This window comes from Saccopteryx bilineata, chromosome 7 (assembly GCF_036850765.1).
Source record: "Saccopteryx bilineata isolate mSacBil1 chromosome 7, mSacBil1_pri_phased_curated, whole genome shotgun sequence".
Taxonomy (NCBI): domain Eukaryota; kingdom Metazoa; phylum Chordata; class Mammalia; order Chiroptera; family Emballonuridae; genus Saccopteryx; species Saccopteryx bilineata.
In genome coordinates this window covers 73,925,625-73,946,719 of record NC_089496.1, presented here as the reverse complement: position 1 = coordinate 73,946,719, position 21,095 = coordinate 73,925,625, and the positions used below count along the sequence as shown (strand labels likewise).

General features: G+C 51.5%; 1 protein-coding gene across 1 annotated transcript in view; it reads right to left on the bottom strand.

Annotated features, from left to right (window-relative positions):
- Positions 1-21,095, bottom strand: part of IL16 (interleukin 16) — a 94,517-nt gene that overhangs the window by 3,321 nt on the left and 70,101 nt on the right. The window contains exons 7-15 of the mRNA XM_066238353.1: positions 20,982-21,055; positions 19,841-20,057; positions 18,748-18,865; positions 15,265-15,397; positions 10,297-10,384; positions 9,243-9,667; positions 3,463-3,604; positions 1,566-2,634; positions 223-382 (exon numbers count right to left, since the gene is read on the bottom strand). Coding sequence (XP_066094450.1) covers positions 223-382; positions 1,566-2,634; positions 3,463-3,604; positions 9,243-9,667; positions 10,297-10,384; positions 15,265-15,397; positions 18,748-18,865; positions 19,841-20,057; positions 20,982-21,055 — 2,426 coding nt within the window. The remainder of the gene's footprint in view (positions 1-222; positions 383-1,565; positions 2,635-3,462; positions 3,605-9,242; positions 9,668-10,296; positions 10,385-15,264; positions 15,398-18,747; positions 18,866-19,840; positions 20,058-20,981; positions 21,056-21,095) is intronic.

The following is a 21,095-nucleotide window of genomic DNA, read 5'->3' as shown; positions in this document are numbered from 1 at the left end:
CTTTTCACAAGCCACAAAGCTCGTTCCCCATGGAAGGTCCCACTGTGGCCGAGTGACACTGTCCCCTCCACCCTGGGCAGGACCTACCCTGGGCTGGTGTCACCCTGGGAACTGCCTTCTGCAGCCTCACGGAGCCCGGGGTCCTCGCGCTGCCTCCCTGTGGCCTGAGGAAGTGACTGCACTCTGACCCCGGCCCTCGTCCGTTTTACTAAAGAAACCCACCTTTAACGTCGCTTCATCCAGAACCTTCACTTCCTCAATGAGCTTCTTGAGTTCCTCCGAGCTCAGCAGAGAGATGACCGACTGGCCGGACACGGGGGCACACTCATCGGCCTCTGCAGGCTCAGTGCGGCCCTCTGTGAATTCCCTCAGCTCTGAGAGGCTGTCCGGGGAGAAAAGCACAAGGTGTGAGTCATGACGTGAGCAAGGGCAGTGTCTCTGCATAGGGAGGCCAGGAGCGGTGCCCCGTACTCATGCCTGTCCTATCACTCATTGCCCCAAGTCTGCGAACAGTGGCACCCCTCCCGACAGCACCAGGGACGTCGGGGCTCAGGGAGGGCCGATGACTTGTCTGTGTCCCGTGGCTGGGAAAGATCGACCTTTGGGCTGACGGCAGAGCCCTCAGCAGCCCCCACCGGAGTGCCGCTGACAGTCTGCACAGTTCTGTCCCAGTGCCAGGTCACAGCCTCGCCCCCGGCTGGTGGCCGAGGCTGATGCCCGTCACACACCCGTCCCCTCTGCCCTCCTTGCCCTGCTGCTGGCACCTGTAACTACAAAGGGTGCCCACTTAGCCAGCTGTGGGCCTCCTTTTCTGTTGAGCTCATTTTGATATCTAGCAATTTTTTTGCAGCTTCACTTCATATTTTGTGTGAAACTACGGTTTAGTAATAGGCGCCCACTCCCTTTGACTGACAGAACTGGACTGGGAAGCGGGTCCCACAGCACGTCCAACAGGACAGCCGCTGGTCAGCCAGGAAGAGCCCAGTGCTGGTGTGCTGTGTCCAGATCAGGCCCCTGGACTGCTCCTGGCGTCCCTGCCCTGTCCCGCCCAGGCCATTGGCGGAGCCTGGTGGAACCTGATGGGGGGGGGGGTCGTGAACACCCTGGCAGGAGGGTAAGTGACGAGAGAGACGCAAAGTACTCCAAGCAGAGACAAGGACAGGCCGCCGGTGGCGGGAGCCCCAGCTCCGTGGGGCAGGTGTCGCCACCTACTAATGTGAATGGGAGAGGAACCGGGGCCAGTCTAGAACCTGCTGTGGTCAGTGAGTCACTGTCAGAGTTGGGGCTGGGACCCAGGCTTCTAGGTCCCTGTCCAGGGGAACGAGCCATGTGCGGAGAGGAGAGGAGGGGCAGCAGGAATTCCCAGAGGTCGTCTGGTGCGTGGCCTTCCTGAGCAATAGTGGGCCGTGACAAGTGTGCCTTCGTGAGGGGACAGCCCCGTGCCTCACCTCCCACCCCTCCTGGACCAGGTTGGGAAGAGCCTCCTCAGCCCGAAGGCTGAGCTGTCCCGCAGAGACGAGAGGAGGTGGCGGGACCCCCTTCTGCGGAAGCGCGCAGACCCTTACTTGAGAGAGAAGCCCGTGTCGGCACTGCTGGCAGCCAGGTCCTGGCTGGAGGAGAGCACCGTAGACGCCCCCTCCTTGGGGCTGCAGGGGGCCTGGCCGCTGGAGGGTGAGGAGGGAAGCAGGCACAGCAGGGACCTCATGACAGCGGAGGACACCTGGCTGCTGATGGCGTAGAGCTTGCCCGCCCTGTCGTCCGGCGGCTGCACCTCGCAGGACTGGGTCCTGGTCAGCGGGAAGCTGCGTGCCCGCTGGCTCGGCATCTTGACCACCGCGCCGTGGGGCTCTGCGGGCTGCGTGAACAGCAGCCTCGGGAGAGGGTCGGGGGTAAGGGCTTTCTCACTGGGCAGCCGCCCCCGGGGAGGGGTCCCTGGCACACCCAGGTCACTGGCCCCCGTGGCCGAGTGGGAACCGGGGGACAGCTGCTCTTGCTGTGGACGTGGCTGCTCAGTGGTGGGGGGAGCCCCTCGCCCCAAGAAGCCAGGCACCTGTCCTCCTCCTTGCCTCCCGGGAGGCTTTGCTGCCTCCCCCGAGGAGCTGGGGGGCTGGAGGCTCAGTCTGTGGGCTCCTTTGTCAGGCAGCTGCGAGGAGCCGAAGGTCTCAAAGGAGCTGATTCTCTGCCTGATGGAGCTGGAGGCCCGGGCGTGTGGGCCCAGGTGCTCCCTGGGGGCAGGCGTGGGCTTCGTGGAGGAGGCTGCGGGCAGGTGCCTGGAGTCTGGACCACGATGCCTCAAACCTTTCAAGCTCTGGCGAAACCAGGCTGGTTTGGGGGCCACGGGAGGTCCCTTCTTCACGACGCTGACCTCTGCCGACTTGTAAGCTTTGACGGCGCCGCTGTTGGTGTCTGCCTTTGGGAGGGTCCCGTCGGGGTGGCCCTGAGTCCCGTCTTCAACAAGACTAACCGTGGGCTGGAGGGGAGTGTGGCCGTGGTTCTCGCTCATGATGGGGCTGAACAGACTTTTGATGCAGTCGGAAATTCTCACCCACGGGTCTTCGGCCGGGCCGTCGAGGCTGCAGTCCACGCGAGCCTGCCTCTTCAGCACCGGGTGTTTTACCGGAGAGGCTTCCGTCACTAGGGAGCAGAAACAAGGCCAAAGGTTCGCGTTACATCTGGCTGAGCGTTTTCAGCCTAAGGTTTGTTTTCAAAGCTGAAGGATTCCGGAGGAGGGTGGTAGCAGACGTGGGGGACCCGTGGCTGGGTGAGGAACTATCGAGGCACCATGACCTGCAAGAAATGCAGCAGGCAGGATGGCGGGACCACAGTGGACGTCAATGTCACAGCGCCCTACAGTTTTAGAGCTCAGAACATGTGGTCCTCTGTGCGGCTCGTTAGAATGGACGGAGCCAACATTCAGAAGTGTAAGGGGCCATCTTTGAGCCTGGACACAGGCAGGGTGAGACACCCCCCCCTGTGTGGTCATGGTCGTGTTCATCCTCTCCCCTCTCCTGTTTTGTATCTCTCCCTCTCACCCGCCCCCCCCTTTACTAAAGGCCAAACCCCGTTACTGAAGGTCCCCTGGGGTCAGCAGGACCAGGTGTTCCTGTCTCACGCGTGCAGGCGGTGAAGGAACACTGTCCGTGCCCTCTGATCCGCCTTCTCAGACGCGGGGACGCCGACAGGCCCAGCTGCCCGCAGCGGCGAGGTGGGTGTGTCTGTGCCTCTTTCTGAGGGCCGTCCTCCTGTCCACTCCTGCCTTCCCACCCTCACAGCCCAGCCTCTCCCACGAGATGGGAGGCTCCCACCCTACCCAGCACCCACAGCCCTGCAGCCTCGGCGTGACGGGGCTCCGAGTGTTCGTCAGCCATCCTGTGATGCAGAGCACGGGTCAGGCGAGGCCACGTCTGACCTTCACACAGGCTCTGTGCGGAAGGCCCTTCCGGAAGAGCTGAACAGTCCTACCTGGGCTGCCTCTTCTCCTCCCAGGCTCGGCCTCTGCGGGGGACGCTGTCTGCAGGCCGACTGCGGGTCCTGGGCAGCAGGCAGTGGCATGGGGGACTCTCACTGGTGTGACTTCCTGAGGTGGCAGCAGCTCTCCGGCTTCCTGTGGTGTAAACAGGAAGTGAGACTGTGTCAAAACGGTAGCCTCCGGCTGTGAGAAGAGAAGGCAGGTTCTTTGCCTGGGACTGGCGGCTGTGAGGAGGGCTTTGTGAGAAGGCCGCCAGCCGGCCTGTGAGCGGGTCCCTCCTGCGGCCTGTGTCACTGACGCCGCGTGCCTGTGTTCGAGTCACTTCCTCTCACCTACGCAGGACTGTAAATAAGGTCATTGGTTATGTTGGGGTGGGGTGTTTTGTTTTGTTTTTTACAGAAAACAAAGGCTACTATTTTTCAAATTAAAAAAAAAAAAAGCCATATTTTAATACAGGATCACCAGGTGTGAGAATGCATTCCAAATTGGTTTTAAAAACAGACATCGGCCCTGGCCGGTTGGCTCAGTGGTAGAGCGTTGGCCTGGCGTGCAGAAGTCCCGGGTTCGATTCCTGGCCAGAGCACACAGGAGAAGCACCCATCTGCTTCTCCACCCCTCCCCCTCTCCTTCCTCTCTCTCTGTCTCTCTCTTCCCCTCCCGCAGCCAAGGCTCCATTGGAGCAAAGATGGCCCGGGCGCTGGGGATGGCCTTGGCCTCTGCCCCAGGCACTAGAGTGGCTCTGGTCGCGGCAGAGCGACGCCCCGGAGGGGCAGAGCGTCGCCCCCTGGTGGGCGTGCCGGGTGGATCCCGGTCGGGCGCATGTGGGAGTCTGACTGTCTCTCCCCGTTTCCAGCTTCAGAGAAATACCCCAAAAAAAGACATCACAAATACAGAAAGGACAGCTGGTCAATGACACCTTTGAGGAGCCTGCAACGAGGCTAATTCCTAACCAGGAAATAAGCTCACAACTCCCATGCACAGATATGCACAGGTTGTATATGCAACGACCAGAAGATGTGTTGTAAGGGAAGGGTGAACACATCCGTATGTGTGCGTGTAATTGTTAGAAACATCAAGTCTTGCTATCTGCGAAGGGTGACGGGCAGTGTGATTCGTGGCCTGATTGAATTAAGGTCTGTATTCTTAATTTACTGCTAAATCCTCCTTTAGATGTTGGTTTCACAAAAACTTTTGTATAATTAAAATGATATTCTTGGCTCTAGCCAGGTGGTTGAGTGGATAGAGCATCTTAGCATGCCAAGGTTATGGGTTCGATCCCCAGTCAAGATAGGAGAAGTGACCAATGAGTACACAACTAAATAGAAAAAACTAAGAAAAAAGAGTTGATGCTTCTCTCTCTCTCTCCCCACCTTCCCCCATTCTATCCCTCTTCCTCTCTCTCAAATTAAAAAAAAAGAGAAAAACATAAGGTTCTTGAAATCCAAAAGGTAGCCCATTTCTTTCCCTCTCATAAACTATACCGACTTCATTCTTCATGCTTCATATCTGTGTTTCCTGCAGTTCCTCCTTAGGGCCGGCTGCAGACAGCAGCCCACAGGCACTATCAGCAGGACAAGTGCTTTGATTTATTGATTATAGAACAGGCTCTTCTAGAGGGAGATAAAGCACCACCAAGCCTTGGGTTTTAACCTGTTGTGACAGTACTCGGGCAAATCATTTTAATCTCTTTGGTCACAGTGTGGGTTTATGGCTAAGCGGAGTGGGGCATCTAACCCCAGTCTGAGTCTTAGCTATTATGTCGTTGAGGTCTCTGACGTTATTTTCATGAGTTGTTTTTTGTTTCAGATGTAGCTTCTTTTTTTTTTTTCCTTTTTCTGAAGCTGGAAACAGGGAGAGACAGTCAGACAGACTCCCGCATGCGCCCGACCGGGATCCACCCAGCACGCCCACCATGGGGCGATGCTCTGCCCATCCTGGGCGTCGCCATGTTGCAACCAGAGCCACTCTAGCGCCTGAGGCAGAGGCCACAGAGCCATTCCCAGCGCCCGGGCCATCTTTGCTCCAATGGAGCCTCGGCTGCGGGAGGGGAAGAGAGAGACAGAGAGGAAAGCGCGGCGGAGGGGTGGAGAAGCAAATGGGCGCTTCTCCTGTGTGCCCTGGCCGGGAATCGAACCCGGGTCCTCCGCACACTAGGCCGATGCTCTACCGCTGAGCCAACCAGCCAGGGCCTCAGATGTAGTTTTTCATTTCATTACTGAAAATCCTTTAATATATTTGAGGCCAGATTCTATTAATTTGGGTTAATCGTATAACCATGATTCCTGACACAAAATTCTGTATCGGCAAATAGGAAGGAGTATTCTGCTCTCCTAGGTGCCACGGAGAGCTGTTGGAGCGGCGATGGCAACCAGCTGGTAGGACTCGGGGGTTGGCATACGACGCTTTTGTAGTAGTTTCAATCACTAGATTATCGAATTTGATAACTGGAGTAGAATCCTGTGTGAGGAAAAGCATCTGTGTTGGTGCTGGGCTTCCGATGAGAAGGGCAGGTGTGGCAAAGGGTGACACTTTGGATAGACCACCCATCTTCTGGGTGTCTTGTTCACTGGCTGGACCACGAATAATGGAGCCAGGACATAGTAACATGGCTTTCAAACACGCATGTGTACAGATGTGGAGGAACGCTCGTCATGCCTGGTTAATGCCTATGGTTACTACGGCTATACCTAATTAGCTTGAGGTAGAAAAAGTTACAATTTTTTTTAACATCATTTTTTAACATCAGATTGCCGTAAATGGCGTGTTGATGGCGGCTCTGTAGAGTATTCCTGTTTGGATACGCTCACTTTGAAGAGGTCTGCCGTGACCCTGGTGCCTGAGTGGTGTGGGGCTGAGACAGGGTGGGGCCTCCTCAGGGGAGGTCCTGGGCGGGTGTGCCCGCTGCAGCCAGGAGACCAGCGCTTGGAAGACTCGTGCTGTCAGGTTGAGAAGAAAGCTCTGTTGAAGATCTTCCCCAGCGTCTAGATGTGGTTATTTAAGATCTCTTGGAGAGCCACCAGCATAGCTGCTCCTTCTCGCCCAATGAATGATTGAAAAAGAATGTTAGCGGTGACAAAGATTATTACTGGAATGAGAAATGTAAGGAGGGGTGTAAGAGTTGGTTGATATTAGCACCCAAGTGTATGTAACACATTGGGAAGGCTGGGGGTCGGTCATGCTATTGTGAATAGTAGGGAGAAGCCATCTCACCAGAATGGCGATTTTCAACCTTTCTCACCTCAGGGTACGTGTAAACTAATTACTAAAATTCTGCAGCACACACAAAAAAAAAACATATATTTTTTACCAATCTGACCAAAAAAATAGGTATAATTTTGACTCATTCACATTGGATAAGTATTGTTATTTTTTATTTGACAATCTAAAGAGAAAGAGATCAGTGCCCTTAACTAAATAGTCAGGTATTGCAGGTTTTAAAAATTCCTGCAGCGCACGGGTTGAAAATTGCTGAGCTGGAGTCCTAGTGCTATTTTTAGAGTTCGAACAGTTACCCAACGTCAGTTCTAGATTAATGTTTCTCGGCCCAGCTGGATGGATGTTATCGTTGGGATCAGGCGTGTGACAAAGGCGTGTGCAACTCTGGTTCTTTCACACAGTTTGGGTGCATCTTCCTTTTGTACGTTTTAGAGGTGGTCGCTTTGATTGTTCGGATAAGTAGAGGAATTATTGAGAAGACAAATAGATTTTTTACTTTTATTTGTAGTTTCAGAAATTGCAGGTCTTTAGACCAATGGATAATTCCTGTCCTTAAAATTAGGTTTCAAAAAGTCATGTTCTTGATCCCATAGTATAACAGCACTCCGGGCTCTAAAAAAAATGTCATGTTCTTATATATGGAGTAAGAATTTTTAGTCTGTATTACTAGATGAGCAATGTTTAGATGATGCCGTGCCCATGTTGACGGAGGGGTGGGCAGTCAGTGTGCCCCCTCGTGTGGAGGGCGGGCTGGTGCTGTCAGTGTGTCTCCCCGTCGTGGTGTTTGTCACTGGCCTGCAGTGGGAGGACTGAGTGGTGACAGCAGTGTATTCTGTAGGAATGACAGAGATGTTAAACCGTGATGTAAATACGGGTCACTTTCCAGTTAGCTCAGCTGTTGTAGGTGAAGGCAGGTGGGTGACGGCTCCTGGGAGTCACCTGCCGCTGTTGGTGAGCAGACTGTTTTCAGGCCGTGGCCCCAAGCTCGCTCACAGTGCGGGTGTGCGGCTGCGGAGCCTCTGCTCCTGTGGGGCTCCCTGGGGTGGCCCGAGGTCTGGGTTGTGTGGGTGGCGGAGGGGGACACCGTGGGTGGTTTTAAGTCTCTGGGGCAGGCAGACAGGCTGGTGTTCATGGTAGCTCACAGTTAGAGGATGTGCGCTGTCAGGTAGTTAGGGGTCTGCAGTAATTGTAGGGAACGAGGCTACTAAAAAGGTAGTAATCAATACTGGTAATTCAAGGTTCATTACTTTTTAGGATTGTACCAACAATAATTGATAAGAAGTCAGTGGTACTGCTCAGTAGTAAAATAATAGCCTATTAATAAAGGGACATATAATAAAAAGCAAACTATGTCTCTGAAATGACAGTCTCTGGCAGCAGGTTCAAATCTGAGGTGTGGATTGGTTTCCTGTTGTTGGCGCTGGTGGGCCTGAGAAATCAAGACTGCAGACGTCAAGGGTACCGGTTCCGGTTCCGAGAGTGGATCCTGTGGCACTGAGGGCCTGTGAGTGGTGGCTCTCTCTCCCCTGGGTCCCCATCTCTCTCCCTCACTGCATCCCTCTCTCCTGTCTCACCCCTGCCCTCTCTCTCCCTCCTGGGTCCCCATCTCTCTCCCCTCCTCTCTTTTATCTCCCTCTCTCCTCAGCTCTCTTTTCTCTTCTCCTTTATCCTGTGTGTTTCACTCCCCTCTGCTCTCCCTATTTTTATCCTGTTATCTGTCCCCCCACTCATCTCTCTCTCTCCTCTGTTATCTCTGTCTCTGTCTCCACTCTTATTGCTCTCTGCTCTCCCTTCTCCTCAGCCCTATCTGCCTCACTCTCTCCCTCCTCGTCTGTCACCCCACCTTCGTCACTCTCTCCACCTGTCTCTCTCCCCCTTTCCTCATCTCCTTCTCCTCTCCCCTACTCTCTCCTTCTTTCTCTCCTTCCTCCTCCCCTCTTCTCCTGTCTCCTTCACCACCCCTCCTTTCTGGCTCCTGGAGAGAGAGTTAAGAGGAGACAAGACGGAGGGAATGGAGGGGAGAGAAGAAGCTGAGAGAGAGGGAAAGACAGAGGACACAGAGAGAGAGGAGGAGGAGAGGCGGAGACAAGTGAGGAGGGGGCTGACAGAGGCAGCAGAGAGAGAGGAGGGGGAAAGAGGGGAGAGCAGAAGCAGTCCCTGACTGAGGCAGACTTGGCTGCTGCTGGGCGGTGCGCTGACTGTGCCGGGGACCACGTGGGGCAGAGGCCGCGCACACCCCTGACCCCCTGAGTGCTTCCCATGACCACCCTCCCCAGGACATCAAATGGCAGCCGGGGCTGCGCACTTACTGACAGTGCCATCCCAACGCGTCTGCGTCCAGAGTGCGCCAGGGCGGTTTCCCCGCCCCTCCACGCGGTGCCGGGAGGTACACCTCCCCCACAAATAAGGAGGGGGATGCCCTCAGCGGTACTCACTGACCCAGGCGCACGTGGCACGTGGCACGTGACCCTCCATCCTGGTGAGTTCAGGGAACAACCGCAGGAGAGCAGCCTGACCTGCACTGTATGTAACGCGGACACAACCCGAGGGCACTCACCAGGACGGGGACCTCAGCGCGCTCCTCCGGGCTCTTCTGCGGGTCACTGTCACTTTTGAAGTATTTCCTGGGTGGAGGCTTGGGCTTGGAGGACGTGGGCTTTCTGACGAAAATCTCAAAGGATTTCTTCAGTTTCAGTGGCTGGTGGTCCTCCTGCTCCTGGGGGAGGGGCGGGCTCTCCGGGAGGGGATCGGCTTCCTGCGGTAGGGACGCAGTGGGGCTGTCTGTGCTGTCCTCCAGGTCACAGGGCTGCTGCTCAGCACCGTGGCTGGGGCTGCCCCCAGGCGAGCCGGACATGTAGCTGCTGTCACTGCTGGAGCGGACCATCACCCGCTGCGCCCTGCGCTGCAGCGGCGCCGAGCTCTCCTCGCGCCCCTTCTCCGCCCCTGGCCTCCCGTGCCAGCTGCTCTCCAACCTTTTGACACCTGCGTCGAAGCATAGGGGACACTGCAGAGCGGCGCCTCGGGGCCAGCAGTGTCTGGACAGCACACTGCACCCCAGGCGGCCGGCTCCTGGTCAGGACGCACCCAGGACCTGAGTCGGCTCAGCAGTGAGCTCTGGGACTTCCGGCTGGATCCTCACCCGCTTTCTGTCTGCGTGGGAGGTGCCCTGATTCTGTCTGCGTGGGAGGTGCCCTGAGACGCACAGGCCTAGCTTGACCATGAGGGGAGGCGTGGACCCTCATGACGTCCTCCAGGGGCCGCTCTGCTGGAGGGCAGCCCAGCAGCAGTGACTGACCCAGGGGGCCTGCAGGCCCAGCCACTTCGGCTAATAGGACACGCGGATGGGCAGTTATCCCCCACGGCTCCCGAGCCGGAGGAAGGGGTGTGTGGTATCTCATTCAGAGGGCTGTAAAATCTTGTGCCTCCCAGGAAAGAATAAAGTGAACCACATCTGGCTAGTGAGATGCCAGTTTCCAAACCTTGTCCGTAGGCCAGGCTTGCCCATGATGACCATTCTTATGTATTCCTGGGGTGCAGGGTGAGGTAATGTCTATAAACTCAAAGCTAAGAAGACAAAGATATTCCAAAGGAAAGTCCCCAGTGTCCCTTACCTTCCAGACTCCACTGGTGCCGCTCCCTTCCGAACCTGAGGTGCTCCACGGCCTGGGCCACGGCGTCTTTCAGCTGCTGTTCAGAGACCTAGGAAATGGACATCATCTCAGATAAACCACGATGACCCTTCTGGCAGGCTCCCAAAATGGGCCCCCGGGTTACTTCCTTCCAGCCCATGCTGCAGACCGCTAACCCGTTCCACTTCCAGACGCAGCCTGGGCATCAGCAGTTCCCGAGTCTCTGCTAGATAAAGTCCAGACTGACAATAAAGGGGTCACAAGGTAGCCCCTCAACTCTCCAGCCGTCTCCACTGTGACAAAACTCTAGGCCAGTGTTTTTCAACCAATGATCCACTGGCCGGTCCGTGAACGAGTTAACCACCCTGACGCTGTATGAAGACTATAGGCCCGATGGTCTTAGTCACACCCACTTCTGCTCAGGGTGATTTCTGCCTTAGCAGTCCCCAAAATCATTCTCCTATTTTCACCGGTCCTCGGGTGTTAAAGGTTGAGAACCACTGCTCTCAGGGAAGTCACCACTGCAGAGCCTACCCTGGGACTGACCCACCCTGACAATGCTATCATGACATCACCATCATCATCAGCCACCCGAGAGTGTGACTCTTGAAGCCAAACACACTTCCGTTCAAGTCCCACTTCACCCTGTGTCTAGTTGTGTACACTTAGACAAGTCACTTAATTGGAGTTAGCCGTCCATTCCTACCTCTGTAAAACAATAGAACCTACCTCCCATTGAGGGCAGGTGTTTTGTTTTCACATGAACTGATACCAAAACTACAAGCAACAAAATAAAATATACATAAGCCAGACTAGGTCAGAATTAAATCTGTGTCAATCAACAATGTACACAAAAGAGTGAAAAACAAAATCAAACCAACCCAATTAAAAAATGGGCAAAGGACCGGAATAGACATTTCTCCCAACAAGATAAACAGATGGCCAATAAGCACAGGAAAATGTGCTCAGCATAACTAGGCATTAGGGAAGTTGCACAGAGGCCGTGATACCACCCACACGCCCATTAGCACAGCTCCTATCAAAACAGAGGAACAAGTGTTGATACAGATGGGGAGAAATTGAACCCCTGCGCACTCCTGATGAGAATGTAAATTGGTATCGCCAGAATGGAAAATACTATGGAGGCTCCTCAGAAAATTAAAAATATAACTCCCCCCCGCCCCCAACAACCCCGCTTGTGGATATACAGGCCAGAACAAGTAGAAGAGGGGTCTCCCACAGATGTCTGTCCACCTGTGCTCACAGCCGAGTTCTTCACAACCACCATTTTGGTAGAAACCACCCAAGTGTCCATCAACTGATGAGTGGATGAACAAACAATGGTGTATACACAGAATGAATTTTTACTTCACTCTAGGAAGGAAGGAAATTCTGACAGGTGCTACAACACAGATGACCCTTAAGGACATTACATTAAGTAAAAACCCAGTCACAAAAGCACACACAACTGTATGAGCCCGTGTGCATGCTCATATCAAGCACCCTCTATCAGGGGTCCCCAAACTTTTTACACCGGGGGCCAGTTCACTGTCCCTCAGACCGCTGGAGGGCCGCCACATACAGTGCTCCTCTCACTGACCACTAATGAAAGAGGTGCCCCTTTCGGAAGTGCAGCGGGGGCCCGGATAAATGGCCTCAGGGGGCTGCATGCAGCCCGCAGGCCGTAGTTTGGGGATGCCTGCGACACATGCTTGTTCCCAGGGCTGTGGGAGGGAGTTACCTTTGCAAGATGGACACCTCTGCAGATGGTGGTGATGCTTGCAGAACTGAATGTACTAATGCCACTGATCTCTATACTTAAAAGTGGCTAACATGATAAAATTTATGTTAAATGTATTTTAACAATAAAAATACTGACTAAATCAACTGAAGTGCTGGGCACAGCCTGGCAACGGTAGTCTCTCAAAACAAGAGACATGCCCTCGGCAACAGAACCTTCTCAGCTGAGCAGCCGGACCTCAGAGAGCTTAGGCGAACTGTCCAAGCTCACCAATCGGTAAGTAGCAGAACTGGACCCGGGCAGGGACTCTGCAGCCTCAAGTCTTTATTTGGAGACACCGATCTGAGCCTCATCTCTGGGCTCCTATTTGGCTGAAAGATAAACCATATTTCTCTGCAAAAAAACCCTGTTGCGTTACTTCACAGAATTTTACCAAACATTCAAAGAAGAACTAACACCTTCACAAGCTATTCCAAAAAGTTCAAGAGGAGGGAAAACTCCCAAGCTCATTATGAGGCCAGCATTATTTTCATTCCAAAACCAGATAAAGACACTACAAAGAAAGAAAACTATAGGCCAGCCCTGGCCGTTTGGCTCAGCGGTAGAGCGTCGGCCTGGCATGCGGGGGACCTGGGTTTGATTCCCGGCCAGGGCACATAGGAGAAGCGCCCATTTGCTTCTCCACCCCTCCCCCTCCTTCCTCTCTGTCTCTCTCTCTTCCCCTCCCGCAGCCAAGGCTCCATTGGAGCAAAGATGGCCTGGGCGCTGGGGATGGCTCCTTGGCCTCTGCCCCAAGCGCTAGAGTGGCTCTGATCATGGCAGAGCAACGCCCCTGTTGGACGTGCCAGGTGGATCCCGGTCGGGCGCATGCGGGAGTCTGTCTGTCTCTCCCCGTTTCCAGCTTCAGAAAAATACACACACACACACAAAAAAAAAAAAAAAAAAAAAGAAAGAAAGAAAACTATAGGCCAATATCCCTGATGAATATAGATGCTAAAATCCTCAACAAAATATCATATTAGCAAAGCAAATCCAGCCACACATTAAAAAGATCACACATCATGAAGTGGGATTAATTATGGGATGCAAGGTTGGCACAACATCTGCAAATCAATAAACGTAATACACCACATAAACAATTATATGATCTATCAAGAGATGCAGAAAAAGCATTTGATAAAATCAAGCACGAATTTGTGATTTAAAAAAAAACAACAAAAACCTCTCAGGAAAGTGGGAAACATACCTTAACGTAATAAAAGCCACATATGACAAACCCACAGCCAACATCATATTTAGTGGGCAAAAATTACAAGCATGTCCCTTAAGAACAGGAAAAGACAGGGACGGTCACTCTCACCACTCATTCGGTATGGTACTGGAAGTCCTGGCCACAGAAATAAAAAGAAGAAACGAAAGGCATCCAGGTTGGAAAGGAAGAAGTAAAGCTTCATTATTGACATGATACTGTATATAGAGAACCCTAAAGATTCCCCCCCCCAAAATTACTAGAATTAAAAAACAAATTCAGTAAAGTAGCAGGAACCAAAATAAATACCCAGAAATCATTGCATTTTTATACACTGATTTATATTCTGATAATGAATTATCAGAAAGGGAAATAATAAAACAATCCCATTTACAATTGCATCAAAAGAAAAGCCAAAATACTATGGATAAATGTAACTAAGGATGTAAAAGACCTATACTCAAAAATTATAAGACACTAAAAGAAATTAAGACACAAATAAGAGGAAGCACAGCTCGTGTTCATGGATTAGAAGAATTAACATCATTAAAAATGTTCATATTACCTAAGGTAATCTACAGATTCAAGGTAATTCCTATCAATATACCAATGGCGTATTTCACAGAACTAAAACAAATATTCCAAAAAATCCATAGGGAACCTCAAAAGACCCTGAATAGCCACAGCCTTCTTGAGAAAGAAGAATTAAGTTGGAGGACTCATGATACCTGACATCAGACTAAATAATGCTGTTCATTGCAGAATTATTTACAAGATTTGAAAGCAGCCCAAGTTTCCATCAGTGGATGAGTAGATAAAAAAAAAAATCTGATACACTTCCACGATGGAATACTACACAGCTATAAAAAAGAAGGAAACCTCACCTTTTGCCACAGTATTATGGATAGACCGGAGATTATTATGCTGAGTGGAATAAGCCACTTTCTCTCTGACGAGAAAGACAAGTATCTTACGATTTCACTCAGATGTGGAATCCAGTGAACAAAATGAACTAACAAAACAGGCACAGACTCATAGATGCAGAGAACAGACTGACAGCTGTCACAGGGGAGGGGGTTGTGGGGCTGGGTGGAAAAGGCACGCGGATTAAGAAAAAAAAATTATAGACACAGACAACAGTGTGGTGATTACCAGAGGCGGGGGTGGGGGGGGTAGAAGAGGGTAAAAGGGATGAATGGTGATGGAAGGAGATTTGACTCTGGGCGGCGAACACACAATACAATATACAGATGATGTATTCTAGACTCACACACTTGACACCTACATAATTTTATTAACCAATAAATCAATCCAATAAATTTATCACCCAAATAAATTCAGTAAAGTTTTAAAAAAGGAAAACCTGTTGCCTTAGACTCTGGCTTCTATGTGCACGTTGGGCAAGGAACCCACTGATTTTGTTCATTGACATCCTGACTCCATAACTCTATTCACACTGCATGGGAGGACCTGCCTCAAATTCTGTGCCAGAAGAAAACAACTGCTGATAGTTCGTGCCTCAGTTTCCTGGGATTCCCATAGTAGTTACCACTCTGTATGGCAGTCATTTCTAGGTCGTTCTCTTCAAGGAGACCGGGAACTTCAGGTCACAACCTGTGTGCGTACTTTGAACTCACCTCAGATGCTCAGCTCCTGACAGTCACAAAAGGGGCATCCACCAGGCGCATGGACGGATAAGTCTCATTCACCCACTGTCAGGACCCTGGGTCAGTCTTTTCCTCACTTGGAGCCTGTACCCCAGCTGCAAGAGCCATCAGCAATGCCCCTGCCTCTGGTGTCTAAGAGCTGGTCAGTGAACTTCTGCATGCCTTGTTACCTCAGACACTTGGAACACATTCCAAGAAATTGAGGTTGAAATCCAGTCATTTTTTTTTTTGTTCCAACTTTAGTACTAACAGAGTGAGCCTCGGAAAAACAAGATGCCCCAGGAGGGCGTTACCTGCGGGTCTGGATGCCGGCTGACAGTGATGGGGACGGGGCCAGGGCTGCAGTGACTCAGGACCGAGTAGACGTCGTTAAGGGTCATGTAGTGCACCGGGGAGTCATTGATTTCCACAATCTCATCGCCACACCTGTGAAAGTGTGAACAGGAAGCCACGGGCAAGCTCATCAGTGTGGCATTGGGACAGTCACTGATGGGGGCAGGGGGACAGATACTCTCGTTAATAGTACCGTGTTTACGGGCCAAAAACTTTTCCTGAAAAGGCCATTTAGTAAATACTTTACGCTTCTGGGCCACGCCTCCTGTCACAACAACTCAACTGACTACGTTGTAGCGTGAAAACAGCCACCAGAGGCCATATGTAAAGAAGTGGCTGTGGCTTTGTTCCAATAAAACTTTAAAAAAAACCTCAGGCAGTGGCCCCAGTCTGCTGCCCTTGGCCTTGCTAGTTGTTAGCAGGGACAGAACAGGACTGGAACCTGGGTGACCTACTGGCTGCACCGTTTCTCCACTGAGGTCACCTGTCCCCTCTTCCTACACCTCTGCTGAGCTGGTCTGCTTAATAACTGAAATGAAAGGACACACTTCTGTTGCTGCAACAGAAGAAGCAGCACAGCCATACAGCACCAAATGCCCAGAAAAGCAAAACCTCCCCGAACAATCGCTCCCAACTGCTGGTCTAGGAGGGAAGACTGTCTGAAGGTATTGGCACTAAAGCAATCAGCCCCAGTCTGCGGCCATGCCCAGGTAACAGCAGCTCAGTGGGTCAGCAGACTGGCTGTCACCCTCCTGCAGGTGACAGCAAATCCCCCTCTACCTCAGGAGCTCCATCAGGACACCGTCCTAACCAGGGCTGCCTCTGCAGAGTGCAATTACAGGGAAACCTTAAACAAGATGTCAAAACTCTGCTGATTCGGCAAAACCTAACCCATTATGAGTACACACGACGTCAGACTATATGAGACCACATATTCTACATATGAACATAAAGTAACAAGTTAAACTGGGAAAAAAAGGTTGTTATCACATCCAGATTACTTATTGAAAATAAATTTTAGATTTCTACTTTTCTTACAAGTTACTTGTAAATAAGTCAGTAATGCCTACTGGTGAAACATCTGATAAGGGGTTAATATCCAAAATTTATAAAGAACTCCTATACCTCAACACCAAAAAGACAAATAATCCAATTAAAAAATGGGAGAAGGACCTGAATAGTCACTTTTCCAAAGAAGACATACAGGTAGCCAATAGGCATATGAAGAGATGTTCAATGTCACTAAATCATCAGGGACATGCATATTAAAACCACAGTGAGCCTGACCGGGCGGTGGCGCAGTGGATAGAGCATCGGACTGGGATGCGGAAGACCCAGGTTCGAGACCCCAAGGTCACCAGCTTGAGCGAGGGCTCATCTGGTTTGAGCTAAAGCTCACCAGTTTGAGCCCAAGGTCGCTGGCTCGAGCAAGAGGTTACTCGGTCTGCTGAAGGCCTGCGGTCAAGGCACATATGAGAAGACAATCAATGAACAACTAAGGTGTTGCAATGCACAATGAAAAACTAATGATTGATGCTTCTCATCTCTCCGTTCCTGTCTATCCCTCTCTCTCTCTGTCTCTGTAAAAAAAAAAATACAAAAACAAACAAACAAACCACAGTGAGATATCAGCCCTGAATTGTCAGAATGGCTCTCATCAATTAATCAATAAACAACAGTGTGGTGAGGATGTGGAGAAAAGGGAACCCTCCTGCACTGCTGGTTGGAAGGCAGACTGGTGCAGCCACTGTGGAAAACAGTATGGAGGTTCCTCAAAAAATGAAAAATGGAACTGCCTTTTGACCCAGCCATCCCACTTCTGGGATATATCCAAAGAAGCCTGAAACACTAATTTGAAAGAATATGTGCACCCCTATGTTCACTGCAGCATTGTTTACAATAGCCAAGATCTGGAAGCAGCCCAAGTGCCGTCAGTAGGTGAGTGGATAGAAAAGCTGCGGTACATTACACAATGGAATACTATGTGGCCATAAAAAAAAAGAAAAAAGAAAATCTCATCTTTTGCAACAGCATAGATCAGGGGTCCCCAAACTTTTTACACAGGGGGCCAGTTCACTGTCCCTCAGACCGTTGGAGGGCCGGACTATAAAAAAAAAACTATGAACAAATCCCTGTGCACGCTGCACATACCTTATTTTAAAGTAAAAAAACAAAACGGGAACAAATACAATCTTTAAAATAAAGAACAAGTAAATTTAAATCAACAAACTGACCAGCATTTCAATGGGAACTATGCTCCTCTCACTGACCACCAATGAAAGAGGTGCCCCTTCTAGAAGTGCGGCGGGGGCCGGATAAATGGCCTCAGGGGGCCGCATGCGGCCCGCCGGCCATAGTTTGGGCACTTCTGGCATGGATAGACCTGGAGAGCATTATGCTAAGTGAAATAAGTCAGTCAGAGAAAAACAAGTACCATATGATTTCACTCACATGTGGAATCTATTACACAAAATGAATTAATAAATAAAACAGAAATAGATTCAAACAGAGAACAGACTGATAGTTGTCAGAGGAGAGGGGGCTTGTGGGATTTTAGTAAGAAAAGGTAAAGGGATTAAACAACAAAACAAAAAACCCATAGACACAGACAACAGTGTGATTAGCAGAGGGAATAGGGAATGGGAGTGGGGAGGCAGAAGAGGGGGAGGGGTAGATGGTGATGGAAGGAGACTTGACTTGGGGCGGTGGACACACAATACAGTACACAGATGACGTATTCTAGAGTCATACACTTGAAACCTACATAATTTTATTAACCAATATCACCCTGATAACTGAATACAAATAAAAATTTTTTTACGGCTTGACCTGTGGTGGCGCAATGGATAAAGCGTTGACCTGGAAATGCTGAGGTCGCCGGTTCGAAACCCTGGGCTTGCCTGGTCAAGGCACATATGGGAGTTGATGCTTCCAGCTCCTCCCCCCCCCCCTCTCTCTCCTTTCTAAAATGAATAAATAAAATTAAAAAAAAAATTTTTTTTTACAAAGGGATACCTGAAAATATTTTCTTTAGGCCACCAAGAAATTTAGTGAAATCTACATATTTGCTCAGCAAGCTTCTTTCTCTACATAGAATATGCAGGTGAACCTCGTCCACACGCCTACTTACGTCACTCCTCTCTCCACTTAGTAAAATCGGGGTGAAAGCGTGGCTCCTTCACGTTTCCTCTTCTGCCCCGGTTTCCCCAGACAAGGCCTCCCAGCCTCCCCGTGCAGACAGCCCCAGGGCATTGGTAAATGCAGATTCTGATTGGCAGGTCTGAGGAGGGGCCTAGGTTCTGCCTGTCTAACACATTCCCCAGTCATTTCCATGCTGCTGGATCATTCCGAGTGTCTTGCCTCCAAAGTAACCTCCTGACAGCCTAGGGAATCCCTTCTGTTGCAAATCAGGGGTCTTTTCAAAACCAGAGACGGGGACCTACCGGAGCCGTCCATCCAGATGTGCCACCGATCCCGGAGAGAGCGTGTGGACGAAGATGCCCGAGATGCACTGGAAGTAGGGGACACTGCACAGGCCGATGCCCAGACCAACGCCGGCCTCTGCAGGCAGAACAGGGGGTGACTGAGGCTTTCCCAGGGGCATGCTGGTCTGTCAGGGGCCCACGTGCCCAAACACCATCACAGGTCAGTTGCTGTCCTCTACTTACTAGGGCCCTGAGTCCCTGCATTTACAGGACACTCACTGTGGGTGGCGCTGCTCTAGGGTCGGCAACTGTGATGTAGGCAGTAAGGATGCTGAGTGCCAAGTGTGGAGAGGAGGAAGGAAGGGAGGAAAGGGGTAAGGAGGGAGGGAGAGAAGAAGGTGTCAGAGACTATTAAGGATTATGCAGAAATTAATGAGGAATGTGCTAGAACGGACAGGATGGCTGCTTCAGGCTTCAGAGGGGAAACATTTAGGCTAAAATATGAGTGACAAGAATAAACCAGAGGTGTGGCGACAGACCAGAGGCACAAAGGGGAGAAGCTGCATGCCCGCTGCCGGCCGTAGCTGGTCACAGGGTCAGTGGGACAAGGAGCTGGGTGGAGGGGCCGCACCATCCTAAGTGGGGCTCTGTGAACCAGGGACTAGCCTGCACTCAACAAGGAAGGGGCCTGACCTCATCTCTGTTTTCACAAATATGACTGCCTGCTGTAAAGAGAAAGAAATATGAGGAGTCAAGAATAGAAACCAGGAGAGCAGTTAAGGGGCCACACATGGTGGCTTAGGCTTTAAGGGACTTCAGGTCCAAGTAGAGTAAGAAGGGGTGGCAGGGGGGAGTTGCTTTCTTTCTCTGTGTTTTGGCCCCTGCGCTAGGACACTGACTGGGTCCAGACGGTGTCCCCTGGCATCTCTCCACACGCAGAGCCCCAACCCCTCTGCTAAGCAGTGGCCCATACAATCTGCTCCCAGACCACAGGGCCTTGCCTCTGAACTGACTCCGGGGGAGGAAAGTGTGGGAAACGACTCCAGGTGGGAAGCCCAGGCAGAAGGGTGCAGAGGAGGGCAGCAGAGCCCTCCAGGGGACACGTTCCTACCTTTCTTCAGAGAAACCTCCACCATGATTCTGTAATTGGGCTTGGCGGTGCTGGCAGGAGCCTCGGGGTTTTCCAAGAGGAAGGAGCTGCTATCCTTGGCCACGCAGGTGCTGGAGCTCAGGGAGCGGCACAGCGGGGGGGACAGGGGGCTGCTCAGGGAGTGGGGGGCCGTCAGGCGGGTCCGCACTGTGAGGGTGAGCAGCCCCTTTTTGGCTTGCTGAAAGGAAAGAGAGGGTGTTGTGGCATCTGGGACTGACTGTGGGCAAGGTGCAAACATGGGCCTGAGTAACCGTGTGTGTGTGTGTGTGTGTGTGTGTGTGTGTGTATGTGTACACATATATGACATTTCTGTGTGTATGTATGCAGATAGCACATGTTATACATAGGACATATATGTGATACATATAAACATTAGTCTTGAACTAGATGGAGATTCAAAAATGTTGTTTAGCAATTGCTTTAAAAACCTGAAACTGGGCCCTGGCCGGTTGGCTCAGTGGTAGAGCGTCAGCCTGGCATGCGGGGGACCCGGGTTCGATTCCCAGCCAGGGCACATAGGAGAAGCAACCATTTGCTTCTCCACCCCCTCCCTTCCTCTCTGTCTCTCTCTTCCCCTCCCGTAGCCAAGGCTCCATTGGAGCAAAGATGGCCCAGGTGCTGGGGATGGCTCCTTGGCCTCTGCCCCAGGCGCTACAGTGGCTCTGTTCGCGGCAGAGCGATGCCCCGGAGGGGCAGAGCATCGCCCCCTGGTGGCAGAGCGTCGTTCCTGGTGGGCGTGCCGGGTGGATCCCGGTCGGGCACATGCGGGAGTCTGTCTGACTGTCTCTCCCCATTTCCAGCTTCAGAAAAATACAAAAACAAAACAAAACCCTGAAACTGATTTGGAAATATATCAATATAAAAACATAGAATGTTTTAAAACAGATCTATCAGTCTTCAATACTGAAGCATCCCCTGGAACGATCCCGATCAGTCTGCTATTTTTTGAGCGAGGTCTCCTTCTAACATGGCGCCCACACCAACGCCAGCTGCGTGCCCATATGGAGGGTCGCACAGGACCGTAGGTCTGAACGAGGAGGGTGACACTGGTAGCCCAGTTCCTTTGCCAGAATTGGGCTTTATCTCGATGATAAATGATCACCTTGAACTTCTGCAAAGCATCCTGATGTGTCAGTCCAGCCATTGATTCACCATTGAGCTCCAGAATTTCATCACCTGTTGAGACAGGGAGGAGTCGTGACTAACAAGCGTGCTG